We start from the raw sequence: 18,831 nt of genomic DNA, 5'->3' as shown, positions 1-18,831 counted from the left end.
CTAAAAAATATCAATTGGCCCCCTAAAAAAACTCATCTTTTATGGAAATAAATAAGTTACAAAATTATAGTTTCTCATATAAAAATAAAAATAACAATGAGATTACTAATAAAGTATACAAATGGTATAAAAAATTTAAAAACCCTACCCAAATTCATTATTTTTGTGAGAATAATACATGATTATTCTTTAGTGAATACAATTATATTTAAGGCATGTGGCCAAATTAAATAAAATTAATTGTCAAACTCTAAAATAAAATACCTATATGGTATGAGTAATAAAATACTGTCTAATGAGTTTTAAGTTTTGTCAACCTAGTTTCAACAATGCACTTTTTGAATCATGTATCAATATGCTTAGACAAGTATTTTTTATTTTTTATTTTCATATATTTCAAGTACTTGGTCTTTTGATATTTGTAATAAGGAAGAGCAAAAGGTTACATAAGATGTCAATTGTAAAGAAAATCAAGTTTTTTGAAATTTTCGTTAGAGTGATAGTTTCTTAAAATATAATGATTCATAATTGGTGTATTGCTTTGTTATTTGTGGGTCAATTATTTTATATGCTAGGTGTAAGGACACGTTTTGTAGCCCAAGCCTAAAATGTATGAGATATTAGCCCAGTAAGCCCAGTACAATAAATTTGTAGAGAGTGAGTCAAAAAACTAGATCCTAATGAATTTTACAATGGCTAGTATGGATTTAGAGGATGATCAAGCAAGAACAAGGAACATAGAGTTGAATGAATTCACTGTCTGAGGAGGTAAGTTTTCATATAAATCAATTAAACAAATTATAAATACAACTTTGATTGTTACTGTGTTTTTCTCTCTCCATTCCCCCCTCCTTTCCTCATAGAGGGTCTCTTACATTATATAGCTTCCTTTGGACCATCTTAATCATACACTTGTTGATCATTTGAGTCTTTACTTAAGTACCTATCTCATTAAACACCCTCTTTGGCTTTCTGTGAGTTGTGGTAGTCAAGGTAATACTGTTCAGGAGTCTTCTTCACATAAATGCGGCCAGAAAAGTAGCTGCAATGCATTCAATGTGGTGACATCAGCTTTTTTTTAGATATTTTTGGGTTCCCCTCCTTCTCATATGTTCATGATGCACGTCCCTATCACTGGAGTTTCTTGGAAGGTCACTCTGATTGTTGGAATACATATTTGAGCTGTATTTATCATACCCGAGGAGAAATTCCTCCTCGGACCACCTTCCACTCCTTCCTTACTTATGAGACTCTAAACTGGAATCACCCATAACTATTTATTCCTCCTCGGACCATTCACGTTCTCAACTCAGACCCAAGACCCAGTATATGATTTAGGCCCTTAACCCTACACTAGGTATCTAGTGTATTCCACAAATTTGTTAGTATTGTGAGTCATAAATGAAATTATTTCTTTGAAGTAAAATTTCAAATGCTTAAAAGTTTATAGGTTTCATTAGAGCAAAAATTATCACATAATTAAGACATAAATAAAACTAAAAAAAAAATTCAAATATAACATAAGTGATCAATTTAAATTCAATTTTTTATATAAAACTTACAAATATTTCAACTACTTAATTAATAATATGTGACTTATTCAATTTTATATGAAAAAATCACTATATATATACATATAAATTTATCAAGTTAAACATCGAAAAAAAAAAGTTATTGAACAAAGAATTTTTCTATAAATTTTAGTTAGTTCTCTCACAAATTTTTTTTTTTTTTTTTAAATTGTGATCACGTTTTCAAACAAAATAGCAAATATATACATAACTACATAGGAGTGTATGTGTATGCGTGTATATCATTTTTTGATATTGTGTCATACAATATTATTTTGATTCTAGAGTTCCCTCCCTCCGCAAAGGGAAAATTTCTAGCTCCATCTCTGATCCTACATTTCTTTTATATATGCACATGTTGCACAAGCATTTTGAATTGAAAAACCATCCTTAGAAATATAATCCAAGTGGTCAATTATTAGAGATTTTTCGGAAAGGAATCTTAGTTAGAAAATCATTATCTCCATGCATTTTTGTTACTTTAAGTTGGGTATTAGTGATTCTCAAAAAAAAAAAAAAAATTGAGTATTAGTAGTGCGACAGTTTTTTGAGGAATATAAATTCTTTATTCCATTTTTGTTTTTGTTTATTATTTTAAACGTTGGTTATTTTATAAAGATTTTTTTTTTAAAAGTTATTGTTCCAATAAGGTGTTTATCTTGTTGTATATAATTTTTTCTGACATACAAAGATACGAGGTTTAGATAAACTCAAGCTCTAGCCTCTAGGTCATGTACGTTACATTATTCAGTTTATGTCACTTGAATTTAAATATAACTCATAGTTAATCTGACTTTGGATAGCTCTCAATTTGAATATTTCTTTAGATGTATTTAGATTTTAGATGCAGTTTTTCCCTCACTGCCTATTGTTTACTTATTGAAAGAATGTTGAAATATGATTATACCTAGAAAAAAAAAAATTTGAGGCTTTAAAAACTGTATAAGAAACCCTGTGGGGTTGGCCAAGTGGTTGGGCACTTGATCTCAAAGTAACTATCTTGGGTTTGACTAGGAGCTCCCTAGTTCAAGTCTGGGCACTAGTAATTTGAAAAAACTTCTTGAGCCAGCGATTTACCCCATTATGAGCTCATCCATCGTGAACAGTGATTAGTTTCTGGTTAAAAGTTTTGAGAAAATACGATGGGAAACCAAAAAAAAAAAACTGTATAAGAAAAAATAAATTAAAATGTTAAAATGAAAAAGTATAACATACGACTCCATTTTGGTTAGAAACAGGGCCGGCTCTATGGTGGAGCAAGAAATGCGACCGCCTAAGGCCCCAAGTAAAAAAAAGACCCCCAAATTTTAATCAATAGGATTATTTATAATCAATAAATAAAATAATTTTTTTTATTAGATGAAAAACAAATAAAAAAAGAGAGAAAAATGCAACGTCGTCCACAATATTTTTCACAACACTTTTACAACTAATGCTAAGTAGTAGGTTGTTACAGCCTATTGTTGATGGCAAAAAAATAGCTATAGTGATATTTTCAAATAAAAAACAAAAAAAAGTTTAAAATCTAGGATTTGTTGTAAAAAATATTGTGAATTTTGCACTTCTAAAAAAAAAAAGAATAATAATAAGAGTTTAATTAGCAAACTTTTACTAGTTTTCATCTAAATCTACCACTAACACCACTGTTTTACTTACCACTATCAATCTACCACATCAACAAGTATGAAAAAAATTTGTCAAATTTTTTTTGTCTTAAAAATTCCAAAAAAAAAAAAAAAAAAAAAAAAAAAATTCTATGTAGTTCATGTTAATTAGTAGTAATTTTACATTTAAATTAAGATGATCAATTTTCGCCTTAGGCCTCCAAATACATTAAGCCGCCCCTGGTTAGAAATGCTGTCGTTGGCTATGTTTTGGAATCCTATTTCCTTCTAGGTTTTAGTTATGCCGACTTCGAGTGTTGTATCTATGTTGAAACTAAAAAAACTGTGTCATAAAAAGTATCATAATAAGTGAGGCTGAAAAGCTACCTAGTCTGCCATTACCTATAAGAAAGGACTCAGAAGAGAAAAAAAAAGCTAAAGGAAAGGTGGGCAGAGCATTGTGAAAAACTATTCTGCCATTATAAAAAGAAAGGGTGATAAAGGCTGAAAAGGTATCCATGGCAGGAACAAAAATAATAATAAAAAAATTGAAAAGTTGAAAAGTAGGTGATGGCATGGACACGTGAAAGAAATTAATGGTCCCTTTAACCCGAAAAAAAAAAGAAAAAGAAATTAATGGTCCCCGAAAAATGCTAGTGCAGTACTGCACTGTCCTTATAGTTTTGGCTCGTGAATTGATCAGTTAAGAGAAAAATAAGAGCATTTTCATCACGTTTCTCATAAAAAAAAATATATCATTTTGACACATTAAAAATTTATTTTATCATTTTAACATATTATTTTATAATATTTTATTTATCAGATGTTTTATTCTTCCCTTTTATACATTAAAATAATATATTAAACTCCTCCAATAACAACAACTCCTCTACCATTGCAGCAACAACGACCACCAACAACTACTGTCGCAACAACACCGACAGTCACCACCAGCACAAACCCACATCCACCAACGGCACCTTAAAAAAAAAAACACAAAAAAAAAAAAAATCCACAACAACCCAAAAAAAAACAACTACAACTACCTAATAATCACCACCACAACCACCAAATTGCCACCACAACCATAATACCACTGCCACAACTAACCCACAACCCACCACATTCACAAACCTCAAAACTCATCCCAAATCAAACAAAATCACAGCTCAGGCGACGAGATCAGCTTTAGGCGGGAGACGTCATCGGCGAGATCGGCTTCAGGCAGCTTCAGGCGAGATCAGTTTCAGCAGCTTGAGGTGGCTTTAGGCAAGATCGGCTTCAGGTGGCTTGAGGATGAGAGAGGAAGAGAATGAGAGTGAAGAGGGAGTTGTGGAGGATGACTATGGCTCCGGCGAGATCGGCGGCTCTGGCGAGATCGGCAGCTTCGGCGAGATTGGCAGCTTCGGCGAGATTGGCAAGAGAGAAGAACTCAGATGTAGAGAGAAAAGAACGAACTCAGATGCAAAGAGAAAAGATGAGAGAGAGAGAGAGAGAGAGAGAGAGAGAGAGTCGGAGTGAATAAACAAATAAAAAAAATTTGGCATTGTTGTCCGTACCGTCTCATATTTAAGACGGTACTATAGCATGTTTCAAATTTTTGAAACATTTAAAACACCTGATGAGACTTAAATAGTAATGTTTGGTGTGTCAAATGCAAAATATTTGGCATTTGACACGCCTGATGAGAATGCTCTAAAAGGAGAAGTATGCACAAAAAGAAAGAAACACGTACAAAAGGAGAATACAGCAAGCACGCACACAGCAAAAAGAGAGAAGAAAAAACAAGAGGCACGGACAGAGAGAGCAATATTAAGCAGAGGAGGAATACATAACATAGGCTTGTATATGGGATTTCATTAGTCTCTTTTTTCTCTCCCTCTTCCTCAAATTTGAATTTTTGTTTGGTAAAATAAATAGGGTTGGATTTGATGAGGAGTTCCTAACTTCGTACATGAAGTTTTAGATACGAGTCTTTGACTCGTAAATCCTATTTAAAAATTACCAAATAAAAATTCTCTCATCTTGATTCTACCAAAATCTCTCTCTCCCTCTTCTTCAAATCTGAATTTTTGTTTGGTAAAACAAATAGGATTGGGTTTCATGAGGAGTTCCTAACTCCATACATGAAACTTTAGATGCGAGTCCTTAACTCGTAAATTATATTTGAAAATTACCAAATAAAAATTCACTCAAGTTTTGGAGCAATGTCTTCTCAATTGGAGTCCTTGACTCTACCCAATTAATGGAATTCTCAACTCTACCATATTTTAATGGAGTCCTTGACTCTACACAAAATTAATGGAGTCCTTGACTCTACCACATCTTAGTGGAGTCTTTGACTCTACTATATTTTAATGGAGTCTTTGACTCTACTCGATTAATGGAGTCCTTGACTCTACTAAATTAATGGAGTCATTGACTCCCAAAATATTTTAAATAAAGTGAGGATTCTAATTCCTTCAAATTGCAACATGACTAATTCTTTGGAACTCCTAACTTCTTAATCAAGATTGGAGTTAATAATTCACAAAATAAAATGACCATAAAAATTGATTTGAGGAAAATTTCCAATTCCCAATTCCTAAAACATGTTCATAAAAAATAAAATTGCTTCAAAGGAGTTTTCTTTCCTTTAATTAAATTTGGTAACCTCAATCAAAATATCATTAAAATTCCTACAAAAAAGCAAATGAAAGAAAAAGAAAATTGCTTGGACATTCAACTTCTCAAAGAGAGAATCCTTGGTTCAATTTCCATATATAAAAACATGGTCCTTGACTTATCCTTGAGATTAAAATCAATTATCTCACCCAAAAACAAGATTAAGTCGTGCTTAATTAAATACAAAGTATTTGACTTAAATGTCCATCATTTAAATTGGGCAAAATCATATTTGAGGATTTTAAATCGAAAACCTCCAATTAAGAACTACGAATTGGCTTGATCACTATCAAGGGTATTTAGGCAACCTAAATAAATTATTAGGTGCAGCCACAAATAAATTAAAATACATATCCCCTTAAACACGAAAATAAATAAACTTATGTACAAAGATGAGGTGGTTGGAATCAAAGGGTCTTCCCTTGAAACAAGGGATTGTAATTAAGAGATACATTATCTTGAATGGGCACTACTCACATCAATAAAACTCATACGCCAAAAGAACTATGAGTGAAACTATGTTTGATGAATTTGACAATTCTTGTTAAACATAATTTAACAATTCTTGTTAAATATAATTTGGACAATGTTTGTTAAACATAATTTGACAATATTTGTTAAACATAATCTAACAATTATTGTTAAGCATGGGTTAATGATTTTCGTCAACAATATATATTTGGTTTAAATAGGCCAACCCCGCCCTACTAATTAGGTGGGCAGCAATCACAAAAAATTGACTCATTTAATAACAGTAAAAATAAATAAAGTAAACATGCAAAATAGAATTGATATTATTGAAAATGCACCTCCTTTGTGCCACGGGTTACCAGACATGGGCAACATTATTTATTAAAAAGGAAAATAGTTCCTTTGCCAACCAGAAAACCAAGGTAATCTGGAATAATATGTAACATATCCTAGTTTGAGTTCAGGTCCATGCTTTCCATAGAAAACCAACAGGTTCCAGTTTGTATATGAGACTGCTTAATTACCCATATAAATATACCGTTCATAATCTACCACCTTGATGGTTATGAAATATTTTGTGAAAATGGTTGATTTTAGAATTATTATTTGCTTTATGCTTGTTCAACCCAAAATGAAGCTGTTAAAATATTGAAGGGGTTACTGATTTAATATGGTCTCGACCAAAAAAGTGAAAAAGAAAGAAAGAATATGGAAGAGAGAGATGTTGCTTGGATGCAAAGAGATCACTGTGATTAGATATTATTGAAATGATAAACAATTGTGCCCATACATTAATTGACATTAGAAAAGTAGCTCCAAGAACAATATTAAAGAGACATGGTGAACGATCTCAAAGTACAATTTATAGTAAACCACCAGTGTAGGGCACTCCTGTTGCAGGCAACCATTCATCTCCTTGTATAAAATGCGACACATTAAAATCATTAGCCTCGTCTCTATTCATGACATGGTAACCAGGCCATGTAACCCGGTTACTAGTGTCTGATCCTGGCCCATTGTTATCATATTCCCCATAATATAATGTATTAATAGCAAAGTCAGTGTCGTTCCATGTGTGCCAACCTTCAAAGTTAATTAGGCTATCCATAAAAGATTGTATATAAACAGCTGTTGAATACTCCTTCCATGGCCTCCCTAGGTATGTTTCTGTTCCATTTAATTCCTCAGCTGCTCTGATGCTACAAAGATGTATGGAAGTCCCAGTATTTTGATTTGGGTCTGTTTTGCCTTGCGCAGTGATAACATTGTACTGGCCATGTAATGGAAGTCGTAGATAAATATTGCAATCTTGGAAGACAACCGCTGCATTGCCAAATATGAAATCAATTGTACCATAAATATCACATTCTTTATAAAATTGCCTAAGAGAATGGGTATGTAATGTGTCTTGATAGCCTTCAAAACTGCATTGATAAAATGCGGACATGTCAGCCCCACTTAGGACTGCCACAGCTTGGCCCTTGTGTGGTCCGGCTGTGTTACGAAAGGTAATGTTCATAGCAACAAATCCTTGCCCAACAACAGCTGCAATAGAAATTATAGTGAATAGAATTATAGATCATCATAATTAAGTCAGTATCATACAATTGTTCAGAAGAAGAGAGATGGGTATATCACAAACATTATTTTCCTCGAAATCTTTAATGGAATATATACGAGTTTTTTTAAAGGAAATATAGGGGAAACATGGTTAATAATAGACTTGCTTCTTAACGTGACCTAAAGTTGACATTTAAAATTATTTTGGCTCAAGTATTAGGGAGCATGTGGTTTTTCATCTATAATGTGATGTATTTTACTATATTAAGTTTATTCTTAGGGTTTCAATATTAAAAAAAATGAATATATGTAGACCATGAAAAACAATAAGAATGTTACAGACATAATAAATTCCACATAATTTTTTAAAACATCTAAGGCAGGGACAGACCCAAGAGGGGCCCAAGCCCCTTGACCTTAAAGAAAAAAAAAAATAGTAGGTATATTTTTAGCTCAATATATATATATATACACACACATTTAAGCCAATCCTCGACCCAAAATATAACAAATTTTATTTAAAAACTAAACAAAAAAAGTTAACAAAATATTAAGAAACAATGGTAAAGTAATTCTCTTTTTATAAATAATTGCATTATAATGCATTAAAAAACAATGATGTTTTGTGTCTTTTTTTTTTGTGTTAATAAATGATTGCATCTTTATTTTTTTTTTTAAGAAAAAGATGATTGCATATTAATGTATTAAGAAACAATGATTTTATATGTATGTCTTGAATGATAGCTTGATAATACTATATAAATACTTATTTAAAGTTTTTTTTTCTTATGCTCTAGTCCCTCTAGTTTAAAATGATTTAAGCTGATAAGATTGTGATTAGTGCAACACCACCATAAGTTATCATAAATATCATTTTTATTATACACCGATTACAACCTACTATCTTAGTACTTGTAAAAATAATTGTAAAATCTATATATCTATATAATAATTAATAGTCAAAACATTTAACTTTTTATTAACTGCTCTACATAAATTTACATAAATTAAAGAAATGTATACATTTAAAAACATGAACAATTATACCTTTTCATTTATTAATAAGTAACTTTTGAGTCAATAGATACTTTTGATATTTTTTGTTAACCGCACCACAATTTTACACATTTGCAATTTATTTCTCTCTATTAAATATTTACACTCCCCTTTCTCAAACCCATACTCTCGTCCCTTCTTTACAATCAGTTCTCTCTCCACAACCACAACTCACACCACCATCGGTCCTCCTCTCCCACAACTCTGAAAGTCTTCTCTACCCTTTTCCTTCCCTCAAAAACCCAACTCTGAAATTTTTTCTAAAAACTAAAACTAAAACCTGTAACATGCGACTCGGACTTTGACTCAGGTAAGACCCGTGTCTATGCATCTCCTGGATATGAGTTTTATATGAGTTTATTATTTTTCAATGTGTAACTAATGGAATTGTCAAAACGTATCCTTATGATTACATATACAAAACATAGATGATTTTGAAGGAATTGGAAAGTTTTTTTGTTTTTTGGATTTTGGAACTGTGACTATTGTGTTGTTTGTTTCCACTGTACTCTTGATTATTACAGTCAGTTATTGTTGAAATTCTAATTTGACTATGTTTTGGAGGTATTATGGTATTCTGTTATTGTTGAAATTTTAGGTAGTTCTTTGATCACATTATATGCAGGGAATGGTTGCAACAATAATGCATGATGTGTGTTTGATAAAATGTCTCAAAAAGATTGTGTTGTGCCATTATTGAGGAAAACTGACGTTTTATACAAGTGCTAAGAGTAATCCAGTAAAAGCAACACTTTTCTTATGTTGTGTGTCACCATTGGATAGACACTTTTTTATATTACAATGCTGAGTTTTTTTGTTAAAATAAAAAATAAAAAAATCTGCCAGCAAGTGTGAGAGAGAGACAAAGACAAGAGACAGGATACAGAGGATGTATGGTTGTTTTAAGGGGAATCTTATAGTGGGTTGTATTTGAAATTGTGATTTGCAAATGGGTTTATTTGATTTTGATTGGCCCTTTTTCTATTTGGTCCTGAGAACATGTTGGATAACCAACATCAAAAGAGAAATAATTAGAATAGTTGATATCTTTAATTCTTTTTTGTTCATGGTTATAAAACTTACTGCTGTATTTCAACTTTTTTTTTTTTTTTTCAGGAAAAAAAATCTTAATGCTTTTTTTTTTTTTTTTTTTTTTTTTGTCTTTTGGTTTCGTAGGGTTGCTAGGAACACAACCCAGCAGGTGAGAGAATCAGTGGTTGTATTTACTTTAACTGTGAAACTTATATAATTATCTGTGTTACAGTGTTGGTGTTTGTATTGATCCCCCTCTTTTTGTTGTGTTTTATTTGTGTGTGTGATTTAGATTGGTAGTAGATTGAGTTTGAGAAGAAACTATGGGGTCAAAGATAATAAATTTGAGGTGGATGCCTAGGCTCTTATGCTCAAGGGTGTGAAGGAAGCTTACTTATGTTATCAAGGTGGTGACAGCCTTCTAATCAGCTCCCACCAAGCTTGACGTTCCCGTCTAAAAAAAAAAAAAACCAATTAGGCCAAAAAAATTACTTTTATCCTCACCTTCACACAAGTTAACTTTTAAAAACCCACACGGTTGAAGATAAAGAACAGAGTCCTGCCTTCACTAGCCTGCCACCACCGGTCAGTCAGCAAAACCACTACTGGTAAAACTAATTTCTTGCATTTTCCCCTTTCAGTTGTAATACTTGGGATTTTCTTTCTTAATCTTCTTCTCTTCTGAGTGAGAGTTTGTTTGTGTAATTTGGGTGGCTCAATTTCTTTTTCCTTCCCCTCGATGTTCACACTGTCACGTTACCGTATTGTGCTTTTTCCTGAGACTTCGTAAGGGTGTGGAGAGAGTTTAGAAGGCTGTCACCACCGGTCTACTGTCACCGTCAGATGGCTAGAACCACTGCAGGTAAATTTTTTTTCTTGTCCCTTTATTGAGCGTTAAATGTGATTTAGGTTTGGGTATTGTGGGTGTATTGGTTTTGATATAGGAATTTTGTGTTTTAAGTTGAGGCTGTTTTCCTTCTCATTTGTGGTTCAGATTTTCTGCTTCACTCCCCATAGAATTTTGACTACCCAATTGAAAATTTTCATCAATTTTGTTTCATGGTCGACTTTTTGTTTTTCTTTTTCCCTCTATTAGAGGAAGGTTTTTGCTTTGAATGATGTTGGATTAATCTAGATGAACTATGGACTTTGAATTTCTTCTTTAATCTGTATGATTTCTTCTTTATATGTTTTTTACTTGCTGCTACTTATTAATTCATATAAGAAGATGTAGTTTATGCCTTGCGGTTACGGATATCAATATAATTCTTTTGCATGGTTTTATCATAGCTTTGGGATGGCTCTTCGCATGAGGAACTGTTACATTAATGGAACTGAATGAAGGTATTTTTGTTGGAACAAATGGAGTTTAACCAATCTATTTTTATTTATTTATTTATTTTGGTAGGTAAAGATAAATTCTGATGATGGGTTTCATTGGTAATAAAAAGAGATATTTGGATGACTAGTCTAAAGTTTGAAGATTTCAAGAATTGCAAGATGATAACATGTACATTTTGTGGGTAAAGGTTGCTGGCCAAATCTGGTGTGGCATGGGGTTACATTCATGAGGTAACCTTCTTTGAGATAAGACTATTTGGTGGAGTTATGAATTTTGGTTATCCTTCTCTGCATAATGGAAGACAGTGTCACTGCTCATTCACTAAGTAATATTCCCCTAATATGAAACTATTTTTTAAATTACAACTGGAGAGATGTAAACCAATTTTGAACTTATAAATCTATTCCTATTCAAGAATAATAGAATCATAAAGTATAGTGATGATCTTTTTTTCTTCTTTCTTTTTTAAATAGTAATTCATTTAAGCTTAAACATTATTTGCTGGGACTACGGCTTCACAATGCTGAAATTGTCAATTTGAAAGAAGCAGATTTATTACACCATAAGAAGCTATACTTATATAGATCATACGCTACAGAAGAAGAATATTTAAAATAAAAAACAGATATGACATCAGAAGAAGAATATTTAAAATAAAAAACAGATTTGCAAGGTATTTCTTTTACCTTTATATTTTATTGTACTTTGGTAGTGTGCTTAGCATTTTGTATATCTTTGTTTTCAGGTATCATGGTGACATTCCATCTTTGTTTGTATGATCATCTCTAATAAGCTTGGCTATATACCATTGTAACTTGTCATGTTGTAGAACTTTTAGAGGTCAACATGAATGATTACTGTTAGGTTTTGAATCTGTTGATGAAAGTTTAATTTGAGTGTTTTCAATTTGTCAATAGAATGTTCAGATTTCTAACCAAAGGTTGGTAAAACTTTCAAACACATGGAAGGGATATAGTTTACTGCTTATGCAGTCTTATGTTGTAAAATCACCATAACCATGAATCACTTGGAAGTTTTGAGGAATTTTCTGGTGGGATCTTTTGATTTTTGGGAAGCACCGCCTCACTTGTCTGTACTTTTTTTTGTCCCCCCACCCTCCCTTCTTTTTAAGAAAGATTGGCAGGATTTTTATGTTATGCTTAAGGCAAGCTTAAATACTATTTTTATTTGTAATATCACTATGAGATTTTTTTGTTCCATAATGCATGAGGCGAACTGTAGGTAGGAAAGGTTTGGTAGTTATTGGAGGAAAATCCCTATAACTTGGAAACTAAATAGAGCTCTCTTATCAATTTGATTGATTATCAAGTTGGCTTTTCATTTCACTATATCTGCTCTGCCGCAGATGTGTATTTATTCTTTTTAAAAAGGCTTTGATTGCATTGTTTTTTCTTTGACATTTTGGCCATTTGAGTGACTTGATGTGCTTGTAGCCTAATGGTATTCAAAAATTATGAAATGGACATGTGTCACGAAAGATAGCCTCTTCATGGTGAAATTTATGCAAATTGATATGAAGACGAAGCTACTTTTCAAAAAAACATATATGATGACAAAGCTAAGGCCCTTTATTCACACATTTTTAAAAGAAGAAAGTGAAATGTTTGAGATGTACATTTATACAATGAGTGATCACCTATCGGCACTATGCAATGTAAATGGCTAAGCTACTTGATCCTTCACTATGAGATTTTTTTGTTCCATAATGCATGAGGCGAACTGTAGGTAGGAAAGGTTTGGTAGTTATTGGGGGAAAATCCCTATAACTTGGAAACTAAATAGAGGCTCTCTTATCAATTTGATTGATTATCAAGTTGGCTTTTAATTTCACTATATCTGCTCTGCCGCAGATGTGTATTTATTCTTTTTAAAAGGCTTTGATTGCATTGTTTTTTCTTTGACATTTTGGCCATTTGAGTGACTTGATGTGCTTGTAGCCTAATGGTATTCAAAAATTATGAAATGGACATGTGTCACGAAAGATAGCCTCTTCATGGTGAAATTTATGCAAATTGATATGAAGACGAAGCTACTTATCAAAAAAACATATATGATGACAAAGCTAAGGCCCTTTATTCACACATTTTTAAAAGAAGAACGTGAAATGTTTGAGATGTACATTTATACAATGAGTGATCACCCATCGGCACTATGCAATGTAAATGGCTAAGCTACTTGATCCTTCACTATGAGATTTTTTTGTTCCATAATGCATGAGGCGAACTGTAGGTAGGAAAGGTTTGGTAGTTATTGGGGGAAAATCCCTATAACTTGGAAACTAAATAGAGGCTCTCTTATCAATTTGATTGATTATCAAGTTGGCTTTTAATTTCACTATATCTGCTCTGCCGCAGATGTGTATTTATTCTTTTTAAAAAGGCTTTGATTGCATTGTTTTTTCTTTGACATTTTGGCCATTTGAGTGACTTGATGTGCTTGTAGCCTAATGGTATTCAAAAATTATGAAATGGACATGTGTCACGAAAGATAGCCTCTTCATGGTGAAATTTATGCAAATTGATATGAAGACGAAGCTACTTATCAAAAAAAACATATATGATGAAAAAGCTAAGGCCCTTTATTCACACATTTTTAAAAGAAGAAAGTGAAATGTTTGAGATGTACATTTATACAATGAGTGATCACCTATCGGCACTATGCAATGTAAATGGCTAAGCTACTTGATCCTTCACTATGAGATTTTTTTGTTCCATAATGCATGAGGCGAACTGTAGGTAGGAAAGGTTTGGTAGTTATTGGGGGAAAATCCCTATAACTTGGAAACTAAATAGAGGCTCTCTTATCAATTTGATTGATTATCAAGTTGGCTTTTAATTTCACTATATCTGCTCTGCCGCAGATGTGTATTTATTCTTTTTAAAAAGGCTTTGATTGCATTGTTTTTTCTTTGACATTTTGGCCATTTGAGTGACTTGATGTGCTTGTAGCCTAATGGTATTCAAAAATTATGAAATGGACATGTGTCACGAAAGATAGCCTCTTCATGGTGAAATTTATGCAAATTGATATGAAGACGAAGCTACTTATCAAAAAAACATATATGATGAAAAAGCTAAGGCCCTTTATTCACACATTTTTAAAAGAAGAAAGTGAAATGTTTGAGATGTACATTTATACAATGAGTGATCACCTATCGGCACTATGCAATGTAAATGGCTAAGCTACTTGATCCTTCACTATGAGATTTTTTTGTTCCATAATGCATGAGGCGAACTGTAGGTAGGAAAGGTTTGGTAGTTATTGGGGGAAAATCCCTATAACTTGGAAACTAAATAGAGGCTCTCTTATCAATTTGATTGATTATCAAGTTGGCTTTTAATTTCACTATATCTGCTCTGCCGCAGATGTGTATTTATTCTTTTTAAAAAGGCTTTGATTGTATTGTTTTTTCTTTGACATTTTGGCCATTTGAGTGACTTGATGTGCTTGTAGCCTAATGGTATTCAAAAATTATGAAATGGACATGTGTCACGAAAGGTAGCCTCTTCATGGTGAAATTTACGCAAATTGATATGAAGACGAAGCTACCTATCAAAAAAACATATATGATGACGAAACTAAGGCCCTTTATTCACACATTTTTAAAAGAAGAAAGTGAAATGTTTGAGATGTACATTTATACAATGAGTGATCACCTATCGGCACTATGCAATGTAAATGGCTAAGCTACTTGATCCTCTAGGAGAGTACTTAAGTGCTAAAGTGATTTCACGTAAGCATGGCACCCAAGAACATCAAAAGGGTCTTGATATCTTGCTTGGCCAAGATAGTGCTATATTGATTCTTGATGATGCAGAAGATGTAGGTACATCTGTGTTCAGCTGAATATCTATGCTTAACCAATTTATTTTCACTTTAATTAATATGATAATATTTGTTACACAATACTTTTGATCTTACTGTTTTACCCACTAAAAGAAGAGGAAGTTCTTTCAACATTATGAGTCCTCTTATTTGTAGGGAAGAGAGTCAGATTATGAAAATGGGCCATTTCATCATTATTTGAAGTATGTTGTAGTTTCATTCTCAAAGGTTCTTGCTACATCATATTAAACTAGACCTGTTTGTGTTTTGAAATTAACTTGAACTCTTATAAAAAAAGACATGGTTTTGTATCTACTCTATGTGAAACACCATAAAGAAGTAAACTTTAACTTTTCAGTTTTAAATTATAAGCTTTTTTTATTCACTTTGGTTTCTCTTTAGTCAAACTAAGAAGGGTGAAGGAAAATTAAAAAACAAAAAACAAAAAATTGCTTATGGATTTTATGAGATGCATACATGTTGATTGTGACTTTTATACTGTAGAATGATGAATAGAATTGAGAAGTAAATATGACATTGTTTAGGAGCCACTTGAAATAGTGAAGAAGCCTAAAGGTTGCTTCTAATGTTGCTGTACTTGGATTATTCAAAAGTTATGTAGACATGTTTATGCATTAATATGTGATGTATCTTTTTGGCAAATTTTACATATATGAGGTTCTTTGGTAAACAATTTTTTTTTTTGGTTCTGTGTATATGTGTAATTTTTGTTATCTTAATTTTTATTTATCAAAAACACATCATTTATCCTAATACTTGAATGTCTAGACGAAGGATTTGCACTTGATCCATTGAGACCAAATTCGATCATGCAAGTGATTCTGCTACCAATAAAAAACTAGACTATAACATGAAATTAATTCTTTTACCTAATTTTGTAGTCTAATTGCAAAATGATTCTAATTTTAGAGTTGATCTCATTTTCAGGAGCTTTTCCGTGCATCGCACGGGTTAGCAATTAGTGTATATAAAAACAAAAACATTACCCAAAGCAATATATTGTAGCTTACCAAATGTTGCAGAATCGAACGTACTCAAATCATCCTTCTGGTTATGATCGCCTGTGATCACAGTTTGGTTGATACCGTACCCAACCATCATCAAATATTGCTTGTTCTTATCAATGGAAACATACTCATAATAAACCCCAGGTACAATGTAAATGACAAAGTATCCATCACTAATATCTGTATTTTCTGGTGCAGCTGCTACAGCATCATTGATAGTAGTGAAGTCTCCACTGCCATCTGGGTTCACAAGTACCGTTTGGCTCACCAATACATCGCCAAGAGTTGTTTGAAGCAACCTTCTTCCAGTTATAGACATTCTTAAAGGCAAAAGACCATTAATAATATTTTCCATATTGGAAAATAACAAATGGTTTCTTTCTGTTGGAAAACTCTCTCTCTTTGTCTTTGGAACCCAACCATGCTTAAAAAGCGCAAGCGATATGCTATGAAGCTTAGTCCCATTAGAGAGAGGACCCAACATGCCTTTTTTAACGCTAGAGTCTGATGCTAACTCTAGTAGGCCATCAGAACATGTTTCTTGGTTTGTCAAAGTGGCACTAAGCAGTGTATGCAAATCCTCAGCTTGCAAGCTATTTAGGCTGTTTGTAGAGCTAATAGTTCGCAAAGTTTTTGACAAGAAATCCACGGTCAAGTCAGCTAAAAGCTGACAATCTTTGAGGGCATGAACGGTACGTTTAGAATACGAGGAATGTGATATTGGGTATGATTTGATTAGCAAAAGAAAGTCTTTTGCTGATGATAAGGACTGGTGAATGAAGTACCAGCCATAGTCTTGAATGGTGTTGAACTCATTTGGTGGTAAGTTGGATTTGCAGAAAGATGGGTGGGGTGTGGAGTTGCAAATGGTACTTGGGGAAGTAGAGGAGCTAGCAAGAGAAGGAGAGTAAGAGAAGAGCATTAATAGGAGAAAAAAGTTGCACAATGGGGAGAGCTTGGAAGCCATTGTCATAGAAATGTGTATGCAAAATAGGTGTGGCTGGTTGGTCTTATATAGAGAATACAATCATACATATGATACAAGAAAGAGATATTGAATTTTATCATGTGCTCAAAAGCGTGTTTATCTGTGTGTACTCTTCTTTTTTTAGTATGCTATTGTTCCAATAATGTGTTTATCTTGATGTGGCTTGCATTTAAATATAAGTCATAGTTAGCCTGAGTGCTATGGCTCACTCTCAATTTGAATGCTTCTTCGTAAGTATTTGGATGCAGTTTTTCTCTCTTCTTGCTGATTGTTTTACTGTTGAAACCTAGTTAAAGCATGGTTGTACTTGGGGGAAAAAATAAGACTTTAAAATTGTATATAAACTAAAAAGTTAATTAACTTTTTTTGTAGTATATAAAAAAAAAACTATAATGATGCTGTTTTGGTGAGAAATGTTGACGTTGACTACATGATTTTGAAATTCAGACCGGACCGGCCGGTTAGATCGCGATAATAAAAAACTAGACATCAATCCAGTTCTTTAGAAGTATAAAATTGAAAAATTTTAATTTGCAGCGAACCGCTTGGACCGCGGTCAAACCTCCCAATTTGCAAGACCTTACATAGTTTTATTGGTTGGATAACAAATACATAGAAAAAAAAAAAAAAAAATTTGCAGTGGTCTATCTCGTTTTTCTTCACTAGAAACCAGAGCTTGATATTTTGTTTAGCCAAAATGCTTCACCGTCACTAGATCTTTCTCTATTATCACTGGTTCTTGTCGTTTAGTATCTGTCGGAGGGAGGACAAATCTTTGTTTGTAAAGAGCCCATGGGGATAGAGAGAATCCTAGGGAGTGAAAAAGAGAAGAAGACGAAAAGGGAAGAGGAGAGAACAGCAAGTGGTGGCAGGTTAGGTATGATGTTATATTGAAAAGAGGGTGATATGACATATGAGTGGGGGCTATGGAAATAGTATTTTTTTTTAAAATTAAATAAATGAAATACGTAAGTGGCTATAGATTTTTTTGTTTGTTTCTTGTTTTGTTTGAAATTTAAAATTTGAATTTGAAGGGGTTATAAAAAGGGGGAATTCTTATTTAGTCCCAAATTATAAGATCCCCTGGTTAACCTTGTAGTCCCATCCAATAAGAACAAAACATGTAAGATAAAAATGCTAATATCATTTAAATGTTTCAACTCATCAATAATAGCATTAGCTAAATGCTAGTCTTCTTGTTAACATTCTCATTAGCTAGCTGTTTTCAACATTTCTTGACCAGTTTCACAAGTGTTCAAGCCCATCTCAATTTCAAATTTTAAATTTCAATCCAACGTTTGTTTCTTACATTTCATTTCTCCTCTTAAACATAAAAATGAAAATCACTTTCTTGTAACTCTCTCCTAGTTGACATAACCATGGTCCCCACATGGCCCACTGACACATCTTTGCTAATCACAATTCATCATGTGGCGAGTTATGACACAAAATCGTGTCCAATTATGTGGTACTAGCACAAGTCTAAAAAGTGATAGATCCCTGATTTGGGGTAAAGTGTTTTTTTTTTTATTAAAAAAATGAGACAAGACATCTGTTGGCTCATGGCATTGTGGCAGTAGGTTTTTGTTCTTTTCATTTGGTTTGCTACATTTTTTTGGCCTAAAAGTATTAAAATATAAAAGTTGTGAAAATATATTTGAAAGAGATT

At 32.6% G+C, this 18,831-nt stretch overlaps 1 protein-coding gene and 1 long non-coding RNA gene across 6 annotated transcripts; one reads left to right on the top strand and one right to left on the bottom strand.

The window, feature by feature from the left end:
• Nucleotides 1–7,038: 7,038 nt before the first annotated feature.
• LOC126689475 (pectinesterase-like) lies at nt 7,039–17,147 on the bottom strand. Of its 2 annotated transcripts, none has more exons than XM_050384683.1 (2): nt 16,178–17,147; nt 7,039–7,855 (listed from the first exon to the last, which is right to left on the bottom strand). In XM_050384683.1, the coding sequence occupies exons 1-2, from the start codon at nt 17,145–17,147 to the stop codon at nt 7,173–7,175; spliced, it is 1,653 nt and encodes a 550-aa protein (XP_050240640.1). In that variant the 3' UTR covers nt 7,039–7,172. The 2 variants fall into 2 exon arrangements, with proteins under 2 accessions (XP_050240640.1, XP_050240641.1); XM_050384684.1 differs by having other exon boundaries at nt 7,039–7,633.
• Nucleotides 9,001–17,305, top strand: LOC126689476 (uncharacterized). Of its 4 annotated transcripts, none has more exons than XR_007644533.1 (6): nt 9,001–9,236; nt 10,103–10,127; nt 10,251–10,820; nt 11,249–11,302; nt 11,367–11,530; nt 16,373–17,305. It is a non-coding gene; the product is annotated as an uncharacterized LOC126689476 (long non-coding RNA). The 4 variants fall into 4 exon arrangements; XR_007644532.1 differs by having other exon boundaries at nt 9,002–9,236; nt 11,410–11,530; XR_007644531.1 differs by lacking the exon at nt 11,249–11,302 and having other exon boundaries at nt 9,004–9,236; nt 12,046–17,305.
• The last annotated feature ends 1,526 nt before the right edge of the window (nt 17,306–18,831 follow it).

The sequence above is a fragment of the Quercus robur genome, chromosome 6, assembly GCF_932294415.1.
Source record: "Quercus robur chromosome 6, dhQueRobu3.1, whole genome shotgun sequence".
Classification (NCBI taxonomy): Eukaryota; Viridiplantae; Streptophyta; class Magnoliopsida; order Fagales; family Fagaceae; genus Quercus; species Quercus robur.
Note: the sequence above shows the minus strand (reverse complement) of the source record. Positions and strands in the feature narration are given on the sequence as shown.